The sequence below is a fragment of the Lissotriton vulgaris genome, chromosome 3_1, assembly GCF_964263255.1.
Source record: "Lissotriton vulgaris chromosome 3_1, aLisVul1.2, whole genome shotgun sequence".
Classification (NCBI taxonomy): Eukaryota; Metazoa; Chordata; class Amphibia; order Caudata; family Salamandridae; genus Lissotriton; species Lissotriton vulgaris.
The window spans coordinates 1,449,964,594-1,449,987,516 of record NC_141689.1 but is presented as its reverse complement, the minus strand read 5'-3'; the positions used below and the strand labels follow the sequence as shown (position 1 = coordinate 1,449,987,516).

General features: G+C 44.7%; 1 protein-coding gene across 1 annotated transcript in view; it reads left to right on the top strand.

The window, feature by feature from the left end:
• Positions 1-22,923, top strand: part of PPP2CB (protein phosphatase 2 catalytic subunit beta) — a 237,294-nt gene that overhangs the window by 97,069 nt on the left and 117,302 nt on the right. The window contains exon 3 of the mRNA XM_086961934.1: positions 51-224. Within this exon, the coding sequence (XP_086818060.1) occupies positions 51-224 (174 nt within the window). The remainder of the gene's footprint in view (positions 1-50; positions 225-22,923) is intronic.

Here is a 22,923-nt window from a genome sequence, read left to right as displayed (position 1 = left end):
GTCTGAATTTCTGTGCAATGGTTAATATGTTTTGTTTGATTCATTTCCAGGTGCGATACCCTGAACGCATTACAATATTAAGAGGCAACCATGAGAGTCGGCAAATCACACAAGTTTATGGCTTCTATGATGAATGTCTAAGAAAATATGGAAATGCAAATGTTTGGAAATACTTTACAGATCTGTTTGACTACCTTCCACTCACAGCCTTGGTGGACGGACAGGTATGGTGACTGTTGAATTACAAGGGAATGTTCATTGAAAGGATCCTTGAATGTTTTATAAATATTATTGTAGCTTATCTCTAAATACCCTCAATCAAAGCCAGATACCAGTGGCAGGTATTAACCAGGCTTCTTGAGGGCGATATTGTGGCACAAAAGGCATAATTTAATGCCCAAAGGTACTAACCGTCATTACCAATGCCAACAAGAAGTGCTCCTGGAAGATAGTGCATTGTAACCCTTACAGAACATGCTGTAATATGGGTGGACAATTAAGGGGCAGTATGTTCTAAAGAAAATTCTTAGGATAGACAAATGAAACATGACCTGTTACAGTAAAAAGATTGGCCTGGCTGCATTCCCATGTATGTCCGGTATGTCCCCCGGGCACTGGCTTGGAAGTTCCAAATGGGTTTCAAAAAGTTATTTGTAGTTTTCTCAATTTTTAAATAAATCAAAGTACTCCACTTGTATTTAGTTGAAGTTTGTTGTATTATGTCACAACACAGTATCTTCTTTATCAAACGTTTGAACTGCACTTCCCAGAATGCATTATTATAGGTTTACATTGGTTTGTCCCAATGCATTTCGCCCATTTTGGCGTTCATCCGGGGACGATCTATGGATTTAAATTAACATATTTCACTAAATAGGAATGACTGCTGCGTTACTATATGGTCTCTAAAGTCGAGTGGTAGGGGGTGCCCGAAAATGAAAAAGTGCAAGAGATTTATCCTCAAATTAAACCTTGTAGTGCGACAAATTTGATGCGTGACCCTTGTTGTGCTTGCACGATTGACTATGTGAAAATCTTGGGGCCCGTGTTTGACAAAACAGCGGTTGAAAGACTGATCGTAGTGTCTGTCAAACTAGACTGCTAATTACATCCACTGTGCTCAGTAATACGGGGATCATGAAATGCATGCTTCTGTTTAAGTTAGTCGTTATTGAATTGAACTGGGTGACATGTTACAATGCGCTCGAAAGCGCGTGGACGTTTCAATACGGCCACTATGGTTAAGAGTTACCGTGCACGCTTAACTAATTACTGCAGTAGCTTACTTGTCAACGTTCGCTTTTGCCAAGACGTGAGTCCCTTGCTCACTTTGCCACTGGATTCAAGCAAGCCGGGCTGAAGACTGCTGGAATGCCAGAAACTGGTCCTCGGAAGCTTGTTTCTGGTCCAGGGAAGACATGGCTTGGCAGTTCGGGCTGGACTGTTCCCATGAGGCACAGGGTCAGACTGATTTGCATATAGCCATGTCTGAACTGGGGTGGCAGAGTGGGCTAAAGAACGGTGAAGGATTAAACCCAGATCTTTTGACTGGGTGGGAGTGTTTGATTTATTCAGATGCTCCGTCCATCACCACCCCCTTTTGTACCGCTTTTGCCAATGATGAAGCAACAAGAATTTATGCACTTTTACAGGAAGAAACCACTGATTTCACCATTAATCGCACCAAGGAACAAAATATCAGACAACTATTGTATCTATCAAAAAAGAGATAAACTAAAGGTTACACGCAAGCACCATGATAAAATACCATAGAGTGCAAAGGATACCGAGGGGACGGAGAATCACCCTTAAACCATAGTTATGCACAAATGTACAAAAATTCGAGGACCATTGGTTCGCTATATTAAACAATTGTTCTTTGGAATTAATTGCATTAATAATTGAGGAGTTATCAAACATAGTTCAACTCACAAAGGGAATACCTACTATCAAAACAGAACTCAAGATATCAATAACCATCTACAGAGACACACCCAAGAAGTGAACGAAAGGAAAATTCGTAAATTCCTCTGGGATAGAATTGATTATAAATTAGGGGAGGTATACACGTAGGCAAAGTAAACCGTGTACCCAAAATACAGACACATCTTCATCTGAGAGCGATACGACAAGTCAACCCAGGAACACACAAACTCCTACTACATCTACAACTTCATCTAATCTACCCATAACAGTGTCTTTTTTAGAGGTAGGCCCAGCAGATCAGGACGACCCAGGCGGAGCGAAAGAGAGCAGCAAGGTCAAGGAGAAAGAAGAACCTCAAACACCCACCACCACGGCGAAAAAAAACAAGGGCAAGAAAGGCGGACACTAGATAATCTAGTTATAAACATCTGATTATCATTTCTCTGAATTAAAAACACTACAAAAGTGAACGTCATTTGTACCAACGACCCACACCAACGGTTTAGAACTAGACATCAGCTTTTTCAAGCTCATGAGGAAATTGACATTGCGATACTTCTTTGAAAATGTAGTTACTGATCGTCCAGCTTCCAAAAGAGGATCCTTTGAAGGAATTAAGTGAGAAGCACCTACATGGCTCCCATAAGCCATAAAAGCCTGGATATGTTTGAATCACTTGTAAAACAAGACCTCTTGAAACTAAACTTCCAGAGAACCAAAACGGAATAACCTTACAGAGAAAGAATATGGGAATCTAAAATCCATAGCACAGACATCAACTAAAACGTGTCAAAAGCCGATAAAGGGGGCGCGCGCTAGTAGTCAAACACTAGTCATTACAACACAGAGATTGAAACTCCTCTATTGGATCAAGACACGTACATACAGCTTGACACAAATCCTACACAACAGTACCTGGAGGTGCTAAAATCAATTGTTCACAGAGCCCATGATCAAGGAATAATCAATGAGAAGACAAAAATATTCTTGATACAATTGAATCCAGAAAGTCCAACAATATATATGGTACCAAAAATACAAAAGATCCTCTAAAACCACCATTCCGTCCAATAGTGTCCACAAGAGGAAGCGTGCATGAGCCGGCAGGCAAGTTTTTACATCGTTATCTACAACCTAGTGTTGTAAAAGTGAGTACATTCAGAAGATACAACAGACTTTGAATAGAATCAATCCGATCACCATTAATGAGGATGAATCCATACTATTGTGCACCATAGACGTCAAATCGTTGTATACTTCAATCCCACACCAACTGGGAATAGACGCTGTGGAACTTGCTACATACCAACTACGAAGAAGGATTAAAAGTATTTTTTTTTTTTTTAAGTTTGAAGTTTATTAAGGAATGAGATTAGCAAAGCAGTACAGTAGTACAGGAAGAAACAATCATAAGTTATAAAAACACAACTTTTTCTCTTACATTACAGTGGAATTATTCATGAAAAATAACGTAAAGAAAACAATGTATATTGAAGAGATGCAAGAATATTGAGGAGAAGGGAAAATCATTAGAAGTAAAAATCGTAGAAATAACAATAAGAAAACATAATGTGCATCGATAGATTCATATATATTAAGACTAAACATTCAAGGTGGTTTTTGAACTTCGACATTGCGTAATGGAGAAGTGGGAGGTGGTCTGGAGAACTGGGATAGGTATTCGGTAAGGGGTATCCATAGTAGGTCACGTTGAATTGCTAGGGAAATAGGGGATACAAAATTTGTGTCTAGACGATGGTTAAAACACACTGCGTTCCACCATGCAGTGAAGGAAACATCATTAGCCTGTTTCCAATGTGATGTAGTATGATGAAAGGCTATGGCAATCAGGAGGTCCAGTAGTTTGAGTTTGAGGTGAGATCCAGGAAGATCAGGGGAAAGGGAACCCAGAAAAATATGAAGGATGGAAAAGGGATGAGTGATATTGAAAAGTTTTTGGATTTGAGACCAAACTAAATGCCAGAAACGGAGAATGGGAGGGCATTCAAAGAGCATGTGTTTCAAATCAGCTATAGGACAAGAACATGACCAACAGGTGGAGGGAGTGTCTGATGAGAAAGATGACAAAATAGAGGGAGTGTATAATGTACGATTGTATATAAAAAATAAGGTTTGGGTAGTATTAGCAGCTCTAGATGTTTTGTGAATTTTAGACCAAATCTTATCCCAAAAAATAGGGAGCCACTCTTGAGACAAGTCTTTTTCCCAAGCCAGCTCAACCTTAGATTTAGAGCGTTCAGTCGACGATTGTAGATTTTTATATAGAAAAGAAGCAGAGGGAGATTGGTCAAGGGCATTAGAGATGGAAAGATGAGGTATAGGAATAGAGTTGGTAGAGGGAAGATCGGAGAGATATTGGAGAAGGGAAGGAATCAGCGATAAATATTGTTTACGAGAAGAGGAAGGTAGTGAAAATTGTTCTTGAAGAAGGTGAAAGGGGAGAGGATCGGTATCAGAAAGAAGTTGAGAGATCCATTTTAAACCACGAGAGTGCCAAGATTTCCAATAGAGAGAGCGGTTGCGAATTTGAAGATGTTTGTTATGCCAAATAGGTTGAGTGTGAAGAGAAGAAGTAGAAGGATAAGAAGATAATAAGTAGGGCTGGAGAAGGGAGCGTGTGCGAGAAATTATAGGGGACCGAAGAGAAGAAACATTAGAGGAAAAGGAAAGAACTTCATTGAAGTCATAGGGATGGAGGAAGGATGATTCTAGCGTAAGCCATAGTGGAGGATAGTACGGAAGATCTGAAGTGAGCCAGCGTAGAGCTTGTTTTAAAGAAAAGGCATTATGATATGCTTTAAAATTGGGGAATTTGACCCCACCCATAGATTTGTCTCTCTTCAAAACTGAAAGAGCTATTCGAGATCTTTTTCCTTTCCATAAAAATTTCAACAAAATAGAATCTATGGACTTGAAGTAATGATTTGGGATATGAATAGGAGTCATAGAAATGGTGTATAAAACCAAAGGCGCCAGCATCATTTTTATGGAGTCCAATCGTCCCCACCAAGAAAGAAAGAGAGGATTCCAACGTGTGGTAGAATTGGTGATCTTAGTAGAAAGAGAATCAAAGTTAAATTTGAGGGTATCAGAAAGTCGAGGGGCGAACCAGACACCCAAATATTTAATCTTAGAAGGTTGCCAGGAGAAACCAGAGGTGTCGAATAGATGTTTGAGGCATAATGGGTTCAGGGGGAGTATTTCACATTTGTCCGTATTTAGTTTATAACCAGATACAATGGAGAAAGCAGATACTTGATTGAGGAAGGAAGGTAGAGTTGTTTGAGGGTCGGAGCAGTAAAATAAAATATCATCCGCGTAGACCGATAATTTGATCTGTTGTTGGGGGCCATATTGAAAACCAGAAATGTGCTCATCTCGTCTAATTTTAGTTAAGAAGGGTTCTAAAGCTAGGATAAATAAAAGAGGAGATAGAGGACATCCTTGACGAACCCCTCTTCGAAGAGGAAAATAATCAGAAGTAATACCGTTGGCAAAGATGGAGGCATGGGGGCTGGAATAAAGTAAAGAAATGAGAGAAATGAATTTAGGTGGAAAACCAAACCAACGAAGAGCTTGAAACATAAAATCCCATCCTATTCTATCAAAGGCCTTTTCGGCATCGAGAGAGATGGCAGCCAAAGGAGATGGAAGAGAGGACGCTTTATTTAAAATGTTAAAGAAAACACGAGAATTGTCGGACGATAAGCGACCTTTAACGAAACCGGATTGTTCCGGACCGATAAGTTCTGGTAATAGAGGATCGAGTCTAAGGGCTATAATTTTGGCGAAGATTTTATAATCAGTGTTTACCAGAGAGATTGGACGATAATTTTTACATAACGTATGATCTTTATCTGGCTTGGGTATGAGACAAATTAACGCTTCCTGAAAAGATCCCTGAGAAGATCCAGATTGGACAAAGGACTGAAATAATAGTAAAAGCTTAGGGAGGAGAAGGGAAGAGAAATGATTGTAAAACTCAATAGTAAAACCGTCTGGCCCTGGAGCTTTGCCTTTTCGGAGAATGGAAACCGCATGCGAGATTTCAGAGGGGGAAATATCCAGCTCCAAGGATTGAAAATCTACATGAGAAGATTGAGGGGAGGGGATATCTTGGAAATATGATAAAAGGTCATCAGGGGCAGGGCTAGACTCAGGAGTGTATAAAGTTTGGTAAAATGAGACAAACTGAGCTAATATATCTTTGTCTTTGAACAGAGAAACACCGGCTGAATCCAGCAAGGACTCAATCTTTGTTCTTTCTTTGCGTATTTTTAGGTAGTTAGCTAGAAGTTTGCCCATTTTGTTTTGACCTCCATAATAGCGGGAGTTACATTTAAGAAGAGAGTTGGAAGCTGCGTTAGTAGTAAATCTATTGAATTCAATTTTGGCAGAGATAAGTTCACGAAGTGAAGATTCAGAGGTAGAATTATAATATGTATATTCTAGTTTCTTTATTTTATCCAAAATTTGAGTTGACTTGAGAATCGACTGTTTTTTCTTTTGAGAGACAAAATTAATGATAAATCCTCTAGCAGCTGCTTTGAAAGAGTCCCAAACATTGACAAAGGAAGACTCAGGGAGGTGATTTAGGGTAAAAAATTCAGAGGCAAACTCTATAAATTTAGTGGTGAAAATGGGGTCTAAAAGTAGAGAATTATTGAATCTCCAACGTCCCGAATGAGGGGAGAAGGGAATGAGGTCAATATCGACAAAAACGGGGGCATGGTCTGAAATTAGAATGGAACCTATTTCTGAATGAGTGACTAGTTGTGCTAGGGATTTACTGAGAAACAAATAATCTATACGAGATTGAGAATGATGGGTGGGGGAATAAAACGTGTATTCTTTAAGGTCAGGGTTACATAATCTCCAAATGTCAACTAGAGCATAGTTTTGAATCGAGGCACTAAACTGGGAATGCATCTTGGAAGGGATAAATTTTACTTTGGAATTTCTATCAAGGAAAGGGTCTAGGACTTGGTTGCAATCACCACCGAAAATAACATATTGTTCATTAAGAGTAACTAATTTATCAGAAATAGCAGGCCAAAACAATTTATCAACACCTGTAGGAGCGTAAACATTAAAGATAACAATAGGTATTTTATCAATAAGGAGCTTAGTAATAACCCAACGACCACTATCATCATGTTCTTGAGTAACAACAGAAACATTTAACTTCTTATGACATAAAATAACAGTACCATTTTTCTTACCTAAAGCAGGAGAATGGAAAACATGTCCTACCCAGCATCTTTTAAGTTTAGTAGCTTCTGCATCAGAAAGGTGGGATTCTTGTATTAGAGCTACATCGGCCTTGAGCCTAGCCAGGTGGGTGAGGACGCGCTGACGTTTAATGGGGTTATTTAACCCTTTAACATTCCAAGTAACTACTCGGAATTTACAAGATTAGTAAAATGATATGAGGTAAGATATAGTAAGAGATAAGTGAAAATGTGAAGTAAGGTAAAGTAAAAATGCGAAAAAATATGAGATAGAAGAGAAAAAGAGCAAGAGAGAATATAGATGATAAAGTAGAGGAATAAAGAGAAAGAATTGAGTAAGGAAAGAGAAGAAAGAAGTAATAGAAAAGAGATAGCGATGAGGACAGAGAGAAGCAACATCGTAACTAACAACGAATAAATCAAGAGAGTTGAGGGATGACGACGCCAGAAGAGGACGACATCAACAACGGAAACTCACATCGTCGAACACCGTAGGAACCAGCGAAGGAACAAATGAATGGAAGCACGGATACACCGGGATGGAGAGACATAAGGTTGGGATCTGTGAAGAGATAAAAATTGGAAAGAACATTAGGCGTACATATGAAGAATGAGAGAAGAAGAGTACCGGAGAAATTGAACAACGAGGGCAGAATGTAGAAATATAGGAGGCAATCAGTAAAATACAAACATTAGAAACAAGAAACGACAAGGGACTTGGAGGGAGACAAGTCTAGAGAGCAAGGTAAAACAGAGATGATTAAACAGGTCTTGCAGTGTCCATGTTAACAGTCTCATGACGACGAAGAAATTCCTCCAGGACGAGTGGATCTTCGAAAGTGGTTGTTCTGTCTTTGTAGGTCACCTTGAAGAGACATGGATGAAGCAGTCCATAACGAGCGCCAAGATCTCTCAAACGCGGTCTTAAATCAAGGAATTGCTTTCGACGATCAGCTGTGACTTTAGCAACGTCTTGAGATAAGTATAGCCTGCGACCCTCCCACATAATTTGTTTTTTAGTCTTTGCTGCTGATAATACTTGGAGAAGATCTGTGTATTGGAGGAACAGCATGATGACTCCTCTGGGCTTGGTGGAGACTTTAGGGCCGAGACGGTGCGCACGTTGAATATTAAGAGAGGTGGAAGAAGGAAGGTCCAAAATTTTTGGCAAAAATGTTTGGAAGAAAGCTGTCGGATCGGATCCTTCTGTAAGTTCCGGAAGATTATAAAGGCGGAGGTTATTCCTTCTATTACGATTTTCCAACTCTTCCGACTGTCGTTTCAAGATTGAAATATCCTTTTCCAAAAGTGTAATTTTTGCACAGGAGGTTTGAAGAGATTCTGTAGATTGTTCCACCAGTAAAACCCTTGATTCCAGAGTAGACCATTTGTCGTGAAGGAATTGTAAAGTTTTAGTCGTTTCAGCCATGAAGGGTTTGAGTGCACGAAGTTCCTCCAGAATAAGATCCATTGACGCAGAATGCGCCGAGGAATCCGGAGATGGAGGGTCTTTTTTCAGACGTTTGATTGAAGCAGGTTGAAGAGGCTTATTAGGTGTAGCCGATTTAGGAATTGCGCCTTGAGCTGTGGACGGTTTGACAGGAACAGAGTCATCCATGACGTGAGACGCAGAGTCAGAGTCTGAGGAAAGCTGTGGTTTAGCTTTGGGGGCTGTAAGCTTGAGTTGTCGAAGCTTCCCCATAAATAACGGGAAAAAGAAGTGTATTAAGACCACAACTTGCGTAGGAGTGCAGAGAATAAGCACAATGTTCTTCCACAAAAGTTTTTATATTGCCTTCTCAAAGAAATAAGGAAGATTATATAGGAAAAATATCACCTCATGTCAAGGAAAGCGCATAATGAAATGGTGGCTGAACTGCAGAGTCAATGTAGAGCAATGCGACAGAATATTGTGGAAAGGAAGTTCACATACACGAGGAACTAGCATTCAGTTAGGAGAGAAGAAAATACCTCATCGTTTTCTGTCACAGAGCTAGTAAATACACTTTACAAATGAGGTGGTAAAGTGGTGAAGAGGAGGCAAGAAAAGCAAGAGTCCGGTGCTTGTAATAACCGCGTTGCATTCATGGCAGTGAAAAAGCGGCGTTTTGAGGAAAGGAGCGTTGCGCACTTAGAGTGGCGAAAATGGCGGCCGCTGACGAGCGAAGCGCGTCGCAGATGTTATAATCTGACACCGCCGGTTGCGAGGAGAGCAGATTAGTTCCCCCTGCTCACCTCATGTTCCGGCGGCGGATTCCAGCGACAGCGCTCGCATTTGGTCAGGAAACGCGGAGAAAATCGCCGGGTCCGGTGGACGGCTGACGGAGCTCCGAGATCAGTCCGCCATCTTGTACGGCGTTCAAGCCACGCCCCCACTCGATTAAAAGTATTTTTGACGGAGCTTTTACATTTCACTCTACTGCATAGATATTTTAAATGGAAAGAGGACTGCTTTCTACAGAAGACAAACTTCGATGGGCAATTGCTCAGCACCATCATACGCTAACATTTTCATGAGCCGGTTTGAAGAGAACATTTTGTCAGAACAGATATGGAAATCGCACATAAAAATATTAGTAAGATTTATAGATGACATCTTCATACTATGGAATGGTACAAAAACGATACTCCATGACCTAATTTCCAAACTGAAACTGATAGACAATAGAATTCAGTTTACACATGAGATCCAAGAATAAACTATCACTTTTTTGGATGTTAAAATCACCAAAACAGGCCTTGAAACTGATCTAAACAGAAAAGAAACTGATAGAAATAACACTCTCTCATATGAGCGTTTCCATCAACAATTGCTTAAACATTTGCCTTACACCCAGCTTTTGAGAGTTAAAGTGTCCAATCAAGACAAAAGTGTAGACCGCATAGACCATATGCTACACAGATTCAAAGAACGAGGATATCCGGAACAAGCAAGCAAAATCACAATGCCAACTCAAATCAAGAGAGGAATGACTATGTGCCAAAGAAAAACAGACACAAGACCAGATGACAGTAGTGTCTAAATATCCTACAATGAGTGGTGCATATAAAAGAAGCCTAAAAAAACATTGGTCAATACTTAAATTAGAACCGGACTTCAATCGCATTTTTAATCAGGAACTCATATTTGCATACACCAGGGAAAAAAACCTCGGAGAAATTATCAAAAGTTCCATCAACCAATGCCCACAAACGTCATACAAATGAACCATCCCCTGTTGGAATTGTAACAATAACCACAATGTCATGGGTTCACAGATCAGTCATCCTGTGAAGGGACATACAATTAAACTAAAGGGGAACGCAACTTGTAACACATCCAACGTGGTTTATATACTCAAGTGCCCTCGCGAAAAAATCTATGCGGGACAAACCGAAATAAAAATACGAATAAATGAGCACAAAAGTACATTAGAACAAATCAAATCAACAGTGCCGGGTCACTTCGCTGAAGTGGGGCACAATGTTTGCCAATTAAAATTCTGCATCCTGAAGACCATGGAAAGATGTGAAGGAAGAGACCATTCTAATCAGTTACTACAACGTGAGAACTTGGGATCCGGAATTTAAACCTGTTAAAACCCCATGGTATGAATAAATGTATGGCGTTTCAATTCTACCTTTAAATATCAATGTTATCTTTTAACTACCATGATATGTTCAATGTAACTTTTTTATTTTTGACATTTGGAATAACCATGACATGCTTGATGTAACCTTTGATGCAATTTTTGACATTTACAATAACCTGTTCACATGATTCATGTCATCTCGCAACACTTAATCTTACACCAGCTGCTTTTTTTGTGAAGTATAGAACCAAACGTTGGCATTTGGCATCTCCTATCCCCCCCATCTCCTATCCCCTTCACAATGTTCATTAACCCCTTCGATGCTGATGACGAGCTCAGCTCGTCATCACCCACGGGGGTCGTGCGCTGATGACGAGCTGAGCTCGTCATGGTGCCACTAAAATGGCATTTTCCAGCACAGGGGGGGGGAAACGCCTAGCAGCCAAGTGGTTAATTATCACAGAACCGGACTAATATGGCCGCCATACTCAGTTCTACGTTTAGTCCTATCTTTACTTTTATTGATTTGCGCAGGTCAGTCACGTTGTTTTTAAACGCAGATTCACTTCCGCATAAAAACGCCACCGATTCACGTGATATGCACTAACCACCATGCCGAATTCCGAGAAGGGAATCGTCAAAGCTTAGCTTACTTGTTAACCTATCGCAGTAATTCGTTTAGAATGCAAAGTAACTCTTAACCATAGTGGGCGTATAGAAACGTCCACGCGCTTTCGAGCGCATTGTAACATGCCAGCCAGTTCAATTCAATTACGACAAACGTAAATAGAAGCATGCATTTCACGATCCCCGTATTACTGAGCATAGCGGGTGTATTTTAGTTTGACAGACACTACGATCAGTCTCTCAACCACTGTTTTGTCAAACACGGGCCCCAAGATTTTCACATCGTCAATCGTGTGAGCACAATAAGGGTCACTCACCGAATTTGTCGCACTGCAATGTTTTAAAATACTTTGAGGGTAAATCGCTTGCACTATTTAATTTTCGGGCAACTCCTACCTCTCGACTATTTAGACAATAGTTACGCAGTGGTCCTTCCTATTTAGTGAAATAAGTTGATTTAAATCCATAGATTGTCCCAAAATGAAGGGCAAAATGGCCAAAATGCATTGGGACAATTGAATGTAAACCGATAATAATGCATTCTGGGATGTGCAGTTCAAACGTTTGATAAAGAAGATCGTGTTGTGACATATCAATACAATGAACTTCAATGAAATAAAAGTGGAGTACTTTGATGTTCGAGGCATATGGGCTGCAGGGGATGCAGCCAGGCTAATTAGAATACACTCCGGTTCAGAGAGTTATACCCTGGAGCACGGCACACCTCTACAAAGTCTATGCAGACCACAGCTGTGCGCGCGGACATTATAGTGACAGTAAAAAGATTGCTCATTTCTTTTCCTTTTTTTAACAAGCATTTGCAATGCAATAGGTCTCGCATTATTTAAGTTTGAGCTATTAGCATTGTAAATGGCAATTGTTTTTTGCTTTATGCTATAGTTTTTTTTTTACATAAAAAGCTTCATATAAAATATGTTTTATTAAAGTTATTTATGCAGTATCTAAATTTTGTTTGCATAAAACAGTATAATACTATCTTAGTAAAAAAGTCAAATATTTTAATGGAAATTCACCACATGTTCATTTATGTGTTGGTTTTGAAAATAGCTAAATTAATAGCTTTGTCATTTACAATGCCAATAGTTATAACTTTCGCAAATGTGACACCTATAGCATTTGTCATGCAACATTTGTATTTACGTGACTTAGATGTATTGATATTACAAATAACAATGGCTTTTAATTTTTTTTAATACTTAATAAAAGTGATTGTAATTTATAATGGCAATAGCTTAAACTTTTGTAAATAACTTTTGTGAAGATTATGTTCAGTGTATTTTATTGTAACAAAATCCAAGAACAGAAGTGAAATATTAACATCTTTTTGTGACATTTGTAATAAAGCTTGAAACATTGAGAGAACATATTTGTGCTGTGGTGGTGCTGAGTGATGCTGTGGTGGTGCTGAATGGGGCTGTGGTGATGCTGAGTGATGCAGTGGTGGTGCTGAGTGGTGCTATGGTGGTGCTGTGGTGGTGCTGAGTGATGCTGTGGTGGTGCTGTGGTGGTGCTGAGTGGTGCTGTGGTGGTTCTGAGTGATGCTGTGGTGGTTCTGAGTGATGCTGTGGTGGTTCTGAGTGATAATGTGGTGGTGCTGAGTGACTGTACTCACTGTCACTCTGCACTCACTGTCACTCTGCACTCACTGTCACTCTGCACTCACTGTCACTCTGCACTCACTGTCACTCTGCACTCACTGTCACTCTGCACTCACTGTCACTCTGCACTCACTGTCACTCTGCACTCACTGTCACTCTGCACTCACTGTCACTCTGCACTCACTGTCACTCTGCACTCACTGTCACTCTGCACTCACTGTCACTCTGCACTCACTGTCACTCTGCACTCACTGTCACTCTGCACTCACTGTCACTCTGCACTCACTGTCACTCTGCACTCACTGTCACTCTGCACTCACTGTCACTCTGCACTCACTGTCACTCCGCACTCACTGTCACTCTGCACTCACTGTCACTCTGCACTCACTGTCACTCTGCACTCACTGTCACTCTGCACTCACTGTCACTCTGCACGCACTCTGCACGCACTGTCACTCTGCACTCACTGTCACTCTGCACTCACTGTCACTCTGCACTCACTGTCACTCTGCACTCACTCTGCACTCACTGTCACTCTGCACTCACTCTGCACTCACTGTCACTGCACTCATTCTGCACTCACTGTCACTCTGCACTCACTGTCACTCTGCACGCACTCTGCACTCACTGTCACTCTGCACTCACTGTCACTCTGCACTCACTGTCACTCTGCACTCACTGTCACTCTGCACGCACTCTGCACACACTGTCACTCTGCACTCACTGTCACTCTGCACTCACTGTCACTCTGCACTCACTGTCACTCTGCACTCACTGTCACTCTGCACTCACTGTCACTCTGCACTCACTGTCACTCTGCACTCACTCTGCACTCACTGTCACTCTGCACTCACTCTGCACTCACTGTCACTCTGCACTCACTGTCACTCTGCACTCACTCTGCACTCACTGTCACTCTGCACTCACTGTCACTCTGCACTCACTCTGCACTCACTGTCACTCTGCACTCACTCTGCACTCACTGTCACTCTGCACTCACTGTCACTCTGCACTCACTCTGAAATCACTGTCACTCTGCACTCACTGTCACTCTGCACTCACTCTGCACTCACTGTCACTGCACTCATTCTGCACTCACTGTCACTCTGCACTCACTCTGCACTCACTCTGCACTCACTGTCACTGCACTCATTCTGCACTCACTGTCACTCTGCACGCACTCTGCACTCACTGTCACTCTGCACGCACTCTGCACTCACTGTTTCTGCACGCACTCTGCACTCACTGTCACTCTGCACTCACTGTCACTCTGCACTCACTGTCACTCTGCACTCACTGTCACTCTGCACTCACTGTCACTCTGCACTCACTGTCACTCTGCACTCACTCTGCACTCACTCTGCACTCACTGTCACTCTGCACTCACTCTGCACTCACTGTCACTCTGCACTCACTCTGCACTCACTGTCACTCTGCACTCACTGTCACTCTGCACTCACTGTCACTCTGCACTCACTGTCACTCTGCACTCACTCTGCACTCACTGTCACTCTGCACTCACTGTCACTCTGCACTCACTGTCACTCTGCACTCACTGTCACTCTGCACTCACTGTCACTCTGCACGCACTGTCACTCTGCACGCACTGTCACTCTGCACGCACTGTCACTCTGCACGCACTGTCACTCTGCACGCACTGTCACTCTGCACGCACTGTCACTGCACGCACTCTGCACTCACTGTTTCTGCACGCACTCTGCACTCACTGTCACTCTGCACTCACTGTCACTCTGCACTCACTGTCACTCTGCACTCACTGTCACTCTGCACTCACTGTCACTCTGCACTCACTGTCACTCTGCACTCACTCTGAAATCACTGTCACTCTGCACTCACTCTGCACTCACTGTCACTCTGCACTCACTCTGCACTCACTGTCACTCTGCACTCACTGTCACTGCACTCATTCTGCACTCAGTCACTCTGCACTCACTCTGCACTCACTGTCACTCTACACGCACTCTGCACGCACTGTCACTCTGCACGCACTGTCACTCTGCACGCACTGTCACTCTGCACTCACTGTCTCTCTGCACTCACTGTCACTCTGCACTCACTGTCACTCTGCACTCACTGTCACTCTGCACTCACTGTCACTCTGCACTCACTGTCACTCTGCACTCACTGTCACTCTGCACGCACTGTCACTCTGCACGCACTCTGCACTCACTGTTTCTGCACGCACTCTGCACTCACTGTTTCTGCACGCACTCTGCACTCACTGTCACTCTGCACTCACTGTCACTCTGCACTCACTGTCACTCTGCACGCACTGTCACTCTGCACGCACTGTCACTCTGCACTCACTGTCACTCTGCACTCACTGTCACTCTGCACTCACTGTCACTCTGCACTCACTGTCACTCTGCACTCACTGTCACTCTGCACTCACTGTCACTCTGCACTCACTGTCACTCTGCACTCACTGTCACTCTGCACTCACTGTCACTCTGCACTCACTGTCACTCTGCACTCACTGTCACTCTGCACTCACTGTCACTCTGCACTCACTGTCACTCTGCACTCACTGTCACTCTGCACTCACTGTCACTCTGCACTCACTGTCACTCTGCACTCACTGTCACTCTGCACTCACTGTCACTCTGCACGCACTGTCACTCTGCACGCACTCTGCACTCACTGTCACTCTGCACTCACTGTCACTCTGCACTCACTGTCACTCTGCACTCACTGTCACTCTGCACTCACTGTCACTCTGCACTCACTGTCACTCTGCACTCACTGTCACTCTGCACGCACTGTCACTCTGCACTCACTGTCACTCTGCACTCACTGTCACTCTGCACGCACTCTGCACTCACTGTCACTCTGCACTCACTGTCACTCTGCACGCACTCTGCACTCACTGTCACTCTGCACTCACTGTCACTCTGCACGCACTCTGCACTCACTGTCACTCTGCACGCACTCTGCACTCACTGTCACTCTGCACTCACTGTCACTCTGCACGCACTCTGCACTCACTGTCACTCTGCACTCACTGTCACTCTGCACGCACTCTGCACTCACTGTCACTCTGCACTCACTGTCACTCTGCACGCACTCTGCACTCACTGTCACTCTGCACTCACTGTCACTCTGCACTCACTGTCACTCTGCACTCACTGTCACTCTGCACTCACTGTCACTCTGCACTCACTGTCACTCTGCACTCACTGTCACTCTGCACTCACTGTCACTCTGCACTCACTGTCACTCTGCACTCACTGTCACTCTGCACTCACTGTCACTCTGCACTCACTGTCACTCTGCACTCACTGTCACTCTGCACTCACTGTCACTCTGCACTCACTGTCACTCTGCACTCACTGTCACTCTGCACTCACTGTCACTCTGCACTCACTGTCACTCTGCACTCACTGTCACTCTGCACTCACTGTCACTCTGCACTCACTGTCACTCTGCACTCACTGTCACTCTGCACTCACTGTCACTCTGCACTCACTGTCACTCTGCACTCACTGTCACTCTGCACTCACTGTCACTCTGCACGCACAGTATCGGGCTTGTCTGGTTCTGCACCCACCTCAGGGTTCCGGGTGGGGCGATCCTGCCACCCCCCTCGTCGTATCCAGGTGTCTTTCTTCCCTGTGCTCAGTCTTCAGTCGCTCCGAAGCCCGTCCCTTGGAGCTATCCCAGGCGGGTCTCTGCCAGCAGGGGCGTGTTGTGCGTTTGCAAGTGGTCTATCTCCGTGTGGCCCTTGAGGTCAGGGTTGGCTGAGGTGGCTATCTCATCCCTTCTCCTTCCGCCCGGTTCGTGAATATGGTCCGGCCCTCTCCCGTGTAGCGCTTGTCCTCTCACAATGACCCCTGGTGCAGGGGGGGGGGTGGGCACTATCTCTTCTTCCAGTTCCTAGTATCCCCACTGCTGCTTCAGGGCCTTCTTCCCCGTTCGGCTGTGTGCCTTGTCACGTAGGGGGAGGGGGGGCAATGTCCGAAGTCTCACCCCCTGCCGCTCTCGTGATCGTTCTGCTCTCCCTTCCCTGCGTGGCCCCGATTCCTTGCTAGTGTCGTCCCTGGCGGGGTCAGCCTCCGCTGCTGGTGCCTCCCGTAGTCTGTCGCCTGCCCCCGTGTCTCGTGTGTCCTCCCCACCGGCCGTTCCACAGGCGGGAATGTGTGTATGGGGGGTGGGGAGAGGGCACCTCCGTCGATGCGGGTGGCACTAATGGGAATTCGGGGGTATGCACCGGACCGGTAGGCCACTGGCGCAAGGCCTCCCCCCAAGCGGTCCCTTCCTCCGCTTTTGACTCCTGGGCTCACCTCCGTTGTAGGCGTCCAATCTCGCCTGCGGGAACGGACCAGCTCCGCCGATCCAAGCGCCCGCGGTTTTCGTCGTTGGAGGTGGAGGGGTGCGGGGGGGGAGGTGAAGGGATCCCCCCGCTCTCCGCTCCCGGGTAGCACCTCCACCAAGCGCCGTGCCTCGCGGGTGGGACCCGTTCCGCTTCTCCCTTGGTCTCCGCGTCTGTGGTCCGGAACCTCACTCAAACGGCCGCCATCTTGGTAAAGGCGGCCGGAATTCAGTCCGGAGCTGCTGCTACTTCGCGGACGCCTCTCTCCGCACCTGAATGAGGCCCGGGCTCGGTCTGTCGCGCCGCGATTCCGGCTCCGCCACAGCAATCAGGCCGCCTCACAGGGCAGGTTCGCTTCGCCACTACGGTTGCTCAGCCCCTGGCCTGCGACCAGGAAGTCAGGCAGGCCGGGCGGGACAACCCGAAGTAGGAGGGCGGGAGCCTACCCCGCCTCCCACGGAAGAGCCGCGATTGTTTGGCGCACCGGAGCAGGCAGGAGCCTACCCTGCGCCCCGGTGCCGAAGAAGGGAAGAAGAGTCTTGCTGCCGGTGGGAGCCGCTGCACTGAGGATGCCGGTGAGTGGGGCTTCGCCTTGGGGGGGGGGGGGGGGGGGGGCATCTGTGTGCGCGCGCGCGGCGGCGGACTGTGTATGTGTGTGAGCGTGCATGTGTGTGTGTATGTGTCCTGGAGTCTGTGTGTATGCGTGTGTGTGACGGGGGGGGGGGTTGCCTGTCTGGGTGCCTGCGTGTCTGTGTAAGTGTAAATGCGTGTGCGTGTGTGTGGAGCCGAGAGGAGAGGGGCTGGTGTGTGTGGAGGGGTCTCTGTGTATGCGTGTAGGTGACGGGGGTGTGCCTGTGTATGCGTGTGTATGTGCGCGTATGTGCGCATGCGTGAGTGCTGTGTATGCGTGTGGCTGTGATGTGCGCATGCGTGAATGTTGACGCGCGTGCACGCAGCTCAATCCAGCCGCTCGTCACAGTTTTGTGTCCCTCATTCCCCCGTGTCAGACGACTATAAGTCTCCAGCCTGGACGCATCCTTCGGATGCGATGTCCAGGCGAGACCTAAAAATGAAGATCGACATCCTCTTGCTGCCAAGTAGCAACGAAATATTGTGTTTCCACCTTTATCTCTTTCTTTAACTCTTAAGGAGTGGCTTTTGAGTTTTATAGCTTTAACCCGTGACATAATTTGGCTCTTTTTCCGCCTTCAAACTATGTAATTGGCCACAAGACTAACACCAGTTTCATGGATTTGACGCCAGCACGTTTGTTCTTGGTGTTTTTATTTTCGGTTTAGCCTTTTTCCTGTTGACAGTTTGGCTACTTCTTTTCGGTTTAGCCTTTTTCCTGTTGACAGTTTGGCTACTTCTAACCATGGCTAAGTTTTGAATGTACCAAATGCATGCCTTACCCTTTTGACTATGCTGCTTTATTTAGTTTTACTTCTCCTACTAATAGAAGTTTTGATTTTTGTTTAATTTTGAAGAGCGAACTAAAGGTTACCTAGTCATCTGATTTGCAAACGCAAGCTGATAAGTCTTACACCACCTTAACTCAAGGCTTGAAGAGTTTCCCCTATTGGTCTAGCTACATTTCTGAATGTTATTGTTAGTAGGCATAAACTATCCATTTAAATGTGGTACCATGCCCAGCGTTTTCTGCTTTCTGTTGCAAAGCCTTCGATGTCAAAGCTCTGTCACCTACCTGTTAAATTTTGTGAACGTCACTTTTTTTTTTAAATTATAGATTTGCATGGTTCGTTAAATTGCTATCCAGGGTGCATTGGGAACATTCTGTACAATTGGACACAGCTACATTTTATCAGCACCCCATTCACCTCGTTTGATTTGGATCAAGAGGTGAATTAGCTCTGCTGAACGCTAAGCTGCTTCTTGACATTTTTTTTTTTTTAGGTGCCCCTTTTTTTATTCTCTTAAAAATGTTATTTCTGATTTAGTTAGCTACGGTATAGCCTGACACCGTTCATCTTTCTTAATTTCGGTTTCCTAGATCTTAATCTGAAGGACTTGACTGCGTACAGACGTCCTCACTTGGATCTAGTTTTTGGATAGACTTTTAACCTCTGGTTCCTCACCTTCAAATATTCACCAGGCATCAGACTGTATCGTAATATCTTGAGCAGTATCCTTGCATGCTGATAGGTGGCATGGCCTCTCATTGTGGGCATCATCCACTTCGGAAGTGACATGATGATGCCCATAATATACACCACACTGGCATGTGACATCGGTTAATTTCTGAGCCAATTGCACGGATCCGGTAAGCTACCTCTCACTTTTTGACCAACTTTTCAACCCTTTGTCTTCCTTTTTTGAACTATTGCTCCTAGTGTGCTAGGGTCTTGTCCCCTGTAAAACATACAGGGTTCAAGACTTGCAATGCGGATCAAACAGTTGTCTGTGCCTAATCCCTACTTGTTCTGTCTCTGATCGGACCACGAACCCAAGACCAGAGTAGAGTGCCAGTCGATACACACAAGGCGATTCGTGATCACATAATGAAGCTCCTGGCGGTGCAGCAGAATACTGCTCTGTGCAGTTCCCGGTGTAGATTTCTAGGCAGTTCCCATGAACAGTAGACTTTTCATTCCAAGACTTTTTTTCCTTCAAGTCAGGTCAGTTGGAAAAAACGCAAGCAGTCCTAGCACTCTCCATCTTCTCCATCCAAACCGTATGCTTCTAGGCTCTGCTCCAGTACTCCAACTGTAGAGCCGGCATCAAGGCCTGCTCCATGCCACCCAGAGTTAACCAGATCTGGAGCAACGCCCACTAAACTTAAAGAATTGTGCAATGTCCTGCACGTTGTCTTAAGGCCACCAACTCCCTCTGGCGTACCTTCAGGCCCCACAAAACAGCGAGGTCCCACGGCTGGGTTACCGCTGGCGGGGCGGCCTAAAACACCAACTAGGGCCCCTGGTTCCAGACTGACATCACCATGGATGCCTTCTTCCAACCTGGCTCCCTTCCAGCGTCCGCGACTTCCAAGAAGCCACTCTGAGAAAAGCCTATAATCTTACCTGCACATTCAACATCAGGCCCTAATGCACCTCTGAATAATGCTAATCATAAAGCCGGTTAAATGTGAATGCCTATATCCTCAAAGTTAGAATGGGTGAAGGCCTTCTTCTCCCCATGGAACCCATTGCTATTACCTTGATTTTACTGGCATTGGTGTTTGTCACCATCTTGGCACTTAACCCTAAGCTGTTAAGGGTTTTTAGAAAATCTGGATGGACTTAGATCCTTGGATTCCTCCTGTCTCTTTAGAATAGTGATTTCTTAGTGTAAAGACATGGAAAAATATCTAAGGCTCTTAGAAACTAAAGGTGGGTGTTTTATTGGATAACCTCTGAATTTGCTGCTTATGAAGACCGGTTTAATAGCTTAAATTATACATGTAGTTTAGTGGAGGCTCATCTGTTTGCAAAAATAATACATTGTGTGTACAGTGTTCATGAGGGAGTTTTAGGAGGGAAATGGTGAGTTCAGAAATGGTAGATTGTGAGGTAGGAATCTGAAGGCCATGCTGGACAGGAGTTGCAGTCCGCATAGCAATGAGTGGCTTCTCCTACTGGAGAAATAGGTTGGGCCTGTAATAAAATCTTCTAAAAAAAAAAAAAAAGAGGAATGGAAAAAAAGGTAAGTGAACAGAAGAGGCGAGTCTGGGATATTCGGGCCATACTTTAAGTGGAATAAGTGCACATTTATTTTCTAAGATTTTTAGGACCAAACTGATCTAAAGTTCCTGTGTCAGTCTTTTGATCTTTGGTACAAAGGATGAGCATGATTTTAACCTTACAAGCTGGTTGTATGGGTTATTTCAGAACACAAGGGTGGTTTTGAGAGGGAATAGAGAGTGAAGGGTGTGTTACGCCTATTGTGAAATGGCTCAGCATTTAATATACTTTTAATTTCTATTTTGCCTACTTAAATTCAAATTAGTTGATGCCGTTGAGCTTTGGACAGCAAATGTCCTGCAACTTTATAAAGCTTTGTTCAATTTAGATGTCATTCATGTATGACTGTGGTTTCTCACATAGACTGCACTAAGAACTGATTGGCAAAGTTAATACTGAAGATGTGGTGGGTGGGGGGGGGGGGGGGGGAGAGAGATCATGTGTCCCCCCAGGGAAACTTTCTGATCCAAAGTTCTGTTTGGTAAAGTATAGGTTTGATCTCTTGCTGGTTGTTTGGAGGTCCCCTTACTCTTAGGAGGGTCTGCCTTTACCTGAAAAGGTTGTGACAAGAGGGAGGGCCGAAATGCTATCTGTGGAGACTGTGTTGGTTTCAACTGTGAAAGTGGAGCTTGTTATTGGGCTTGTGGTTGTGGTCATGTGGAACCAGAACCCTGGCAGAAACAGCCACCATACCGTTCAGCTCTTGGCCTAGATGGATCCTTGTACTGCACCTCTGGATAATGTTAATCATGAAGTTGGTTAAGTGTGAATTCCTATATCCTCCCAGTTAGAATGGTTGAAGGCATTCTTCTTCCTATGGAACCAGTCGCTATTACCTTAATCTTACTAGCATTGGTGTTTGTCACCATCTTGGCATTTAACCCTAAGCTGATAAGGGTTTTTAGCCATCCTGGATGGACTTGGATCCTGGGATTCCTCCTCTGTCTCCCATCTTGGGATGCACCTGCGTGGGGAAACTTTGCTGCAGTAAGCAGATTAACTGTTATCCTTTTTGAGGATGTCTGAGGCACTGTTTTCATTATGAACCCTGCTGTAGATATCTAAGAAACATTTTAGTTATAGATTCCTTACCTTAGATTTACCCTTAGGCCTCAGACTGGATCAGGAAAGTTTTTCGTCGGCAGTATCTCTGCGAGTCGAAAGTTGGCGTTGGTCGGCTCTGTCCGTTGTCGCCGGGATGACGTCACAGGAGCGCCCTCGCGCGCTGATGTCAGTTTTTTTTATTCCGCGCCAGCCAGCACAGATCCGGAAAGAGCAGTACCTACAGTCATTTTCTGACTGAACTTTTTGAGTGACTTTTGTCTACGTCTTTTTGAGTCTAAGACTCCTGTTGCACATAGAGATGCACGGCTTCAAGGCCTGTGGATCCTGTTACCGAGTGATGTCTGTTACGGATCCGCACTGCGTGTGCTTCTTTTGCCTGGAGCACGACCACGACCCAAAATCTTGCTCCGGCTGCCGGTCCATGGCTCCGAAGGCTTTGCGGGAGCAGTCCTGAAAGCTTCTTGAGTGCAGCAGTCGACTCCGTGCCGTTCGAAGTCCCGGTCGCAAGGAAGTTCGAGGGACCAGTCGCGGAGCAATCATCACTCTTCTAAGTCTTCGCACTCTAGGTCAGGTAAGTCGAAGCACAAGAAGAAGTCTGAGAAGTTGGCCTGCCATATGCTGTCCACTAGTTCTAGTGGGCACCTTGCACCAGTCGAAACAACCCTTATTGATGATAGGTTTAAAGCAATCTTTATTGAAAGCTATCCTAGTGGTATCTTTGGAGAACAGCCTTCAGGCTAAGTCTTGAAGGTGTGTAAAGCAGCTTGGTTTACCAGATTATAACCTCTTGAATGTCTAAATGAAAAGAGAACCACACAAGGTGTGTGTATGTGT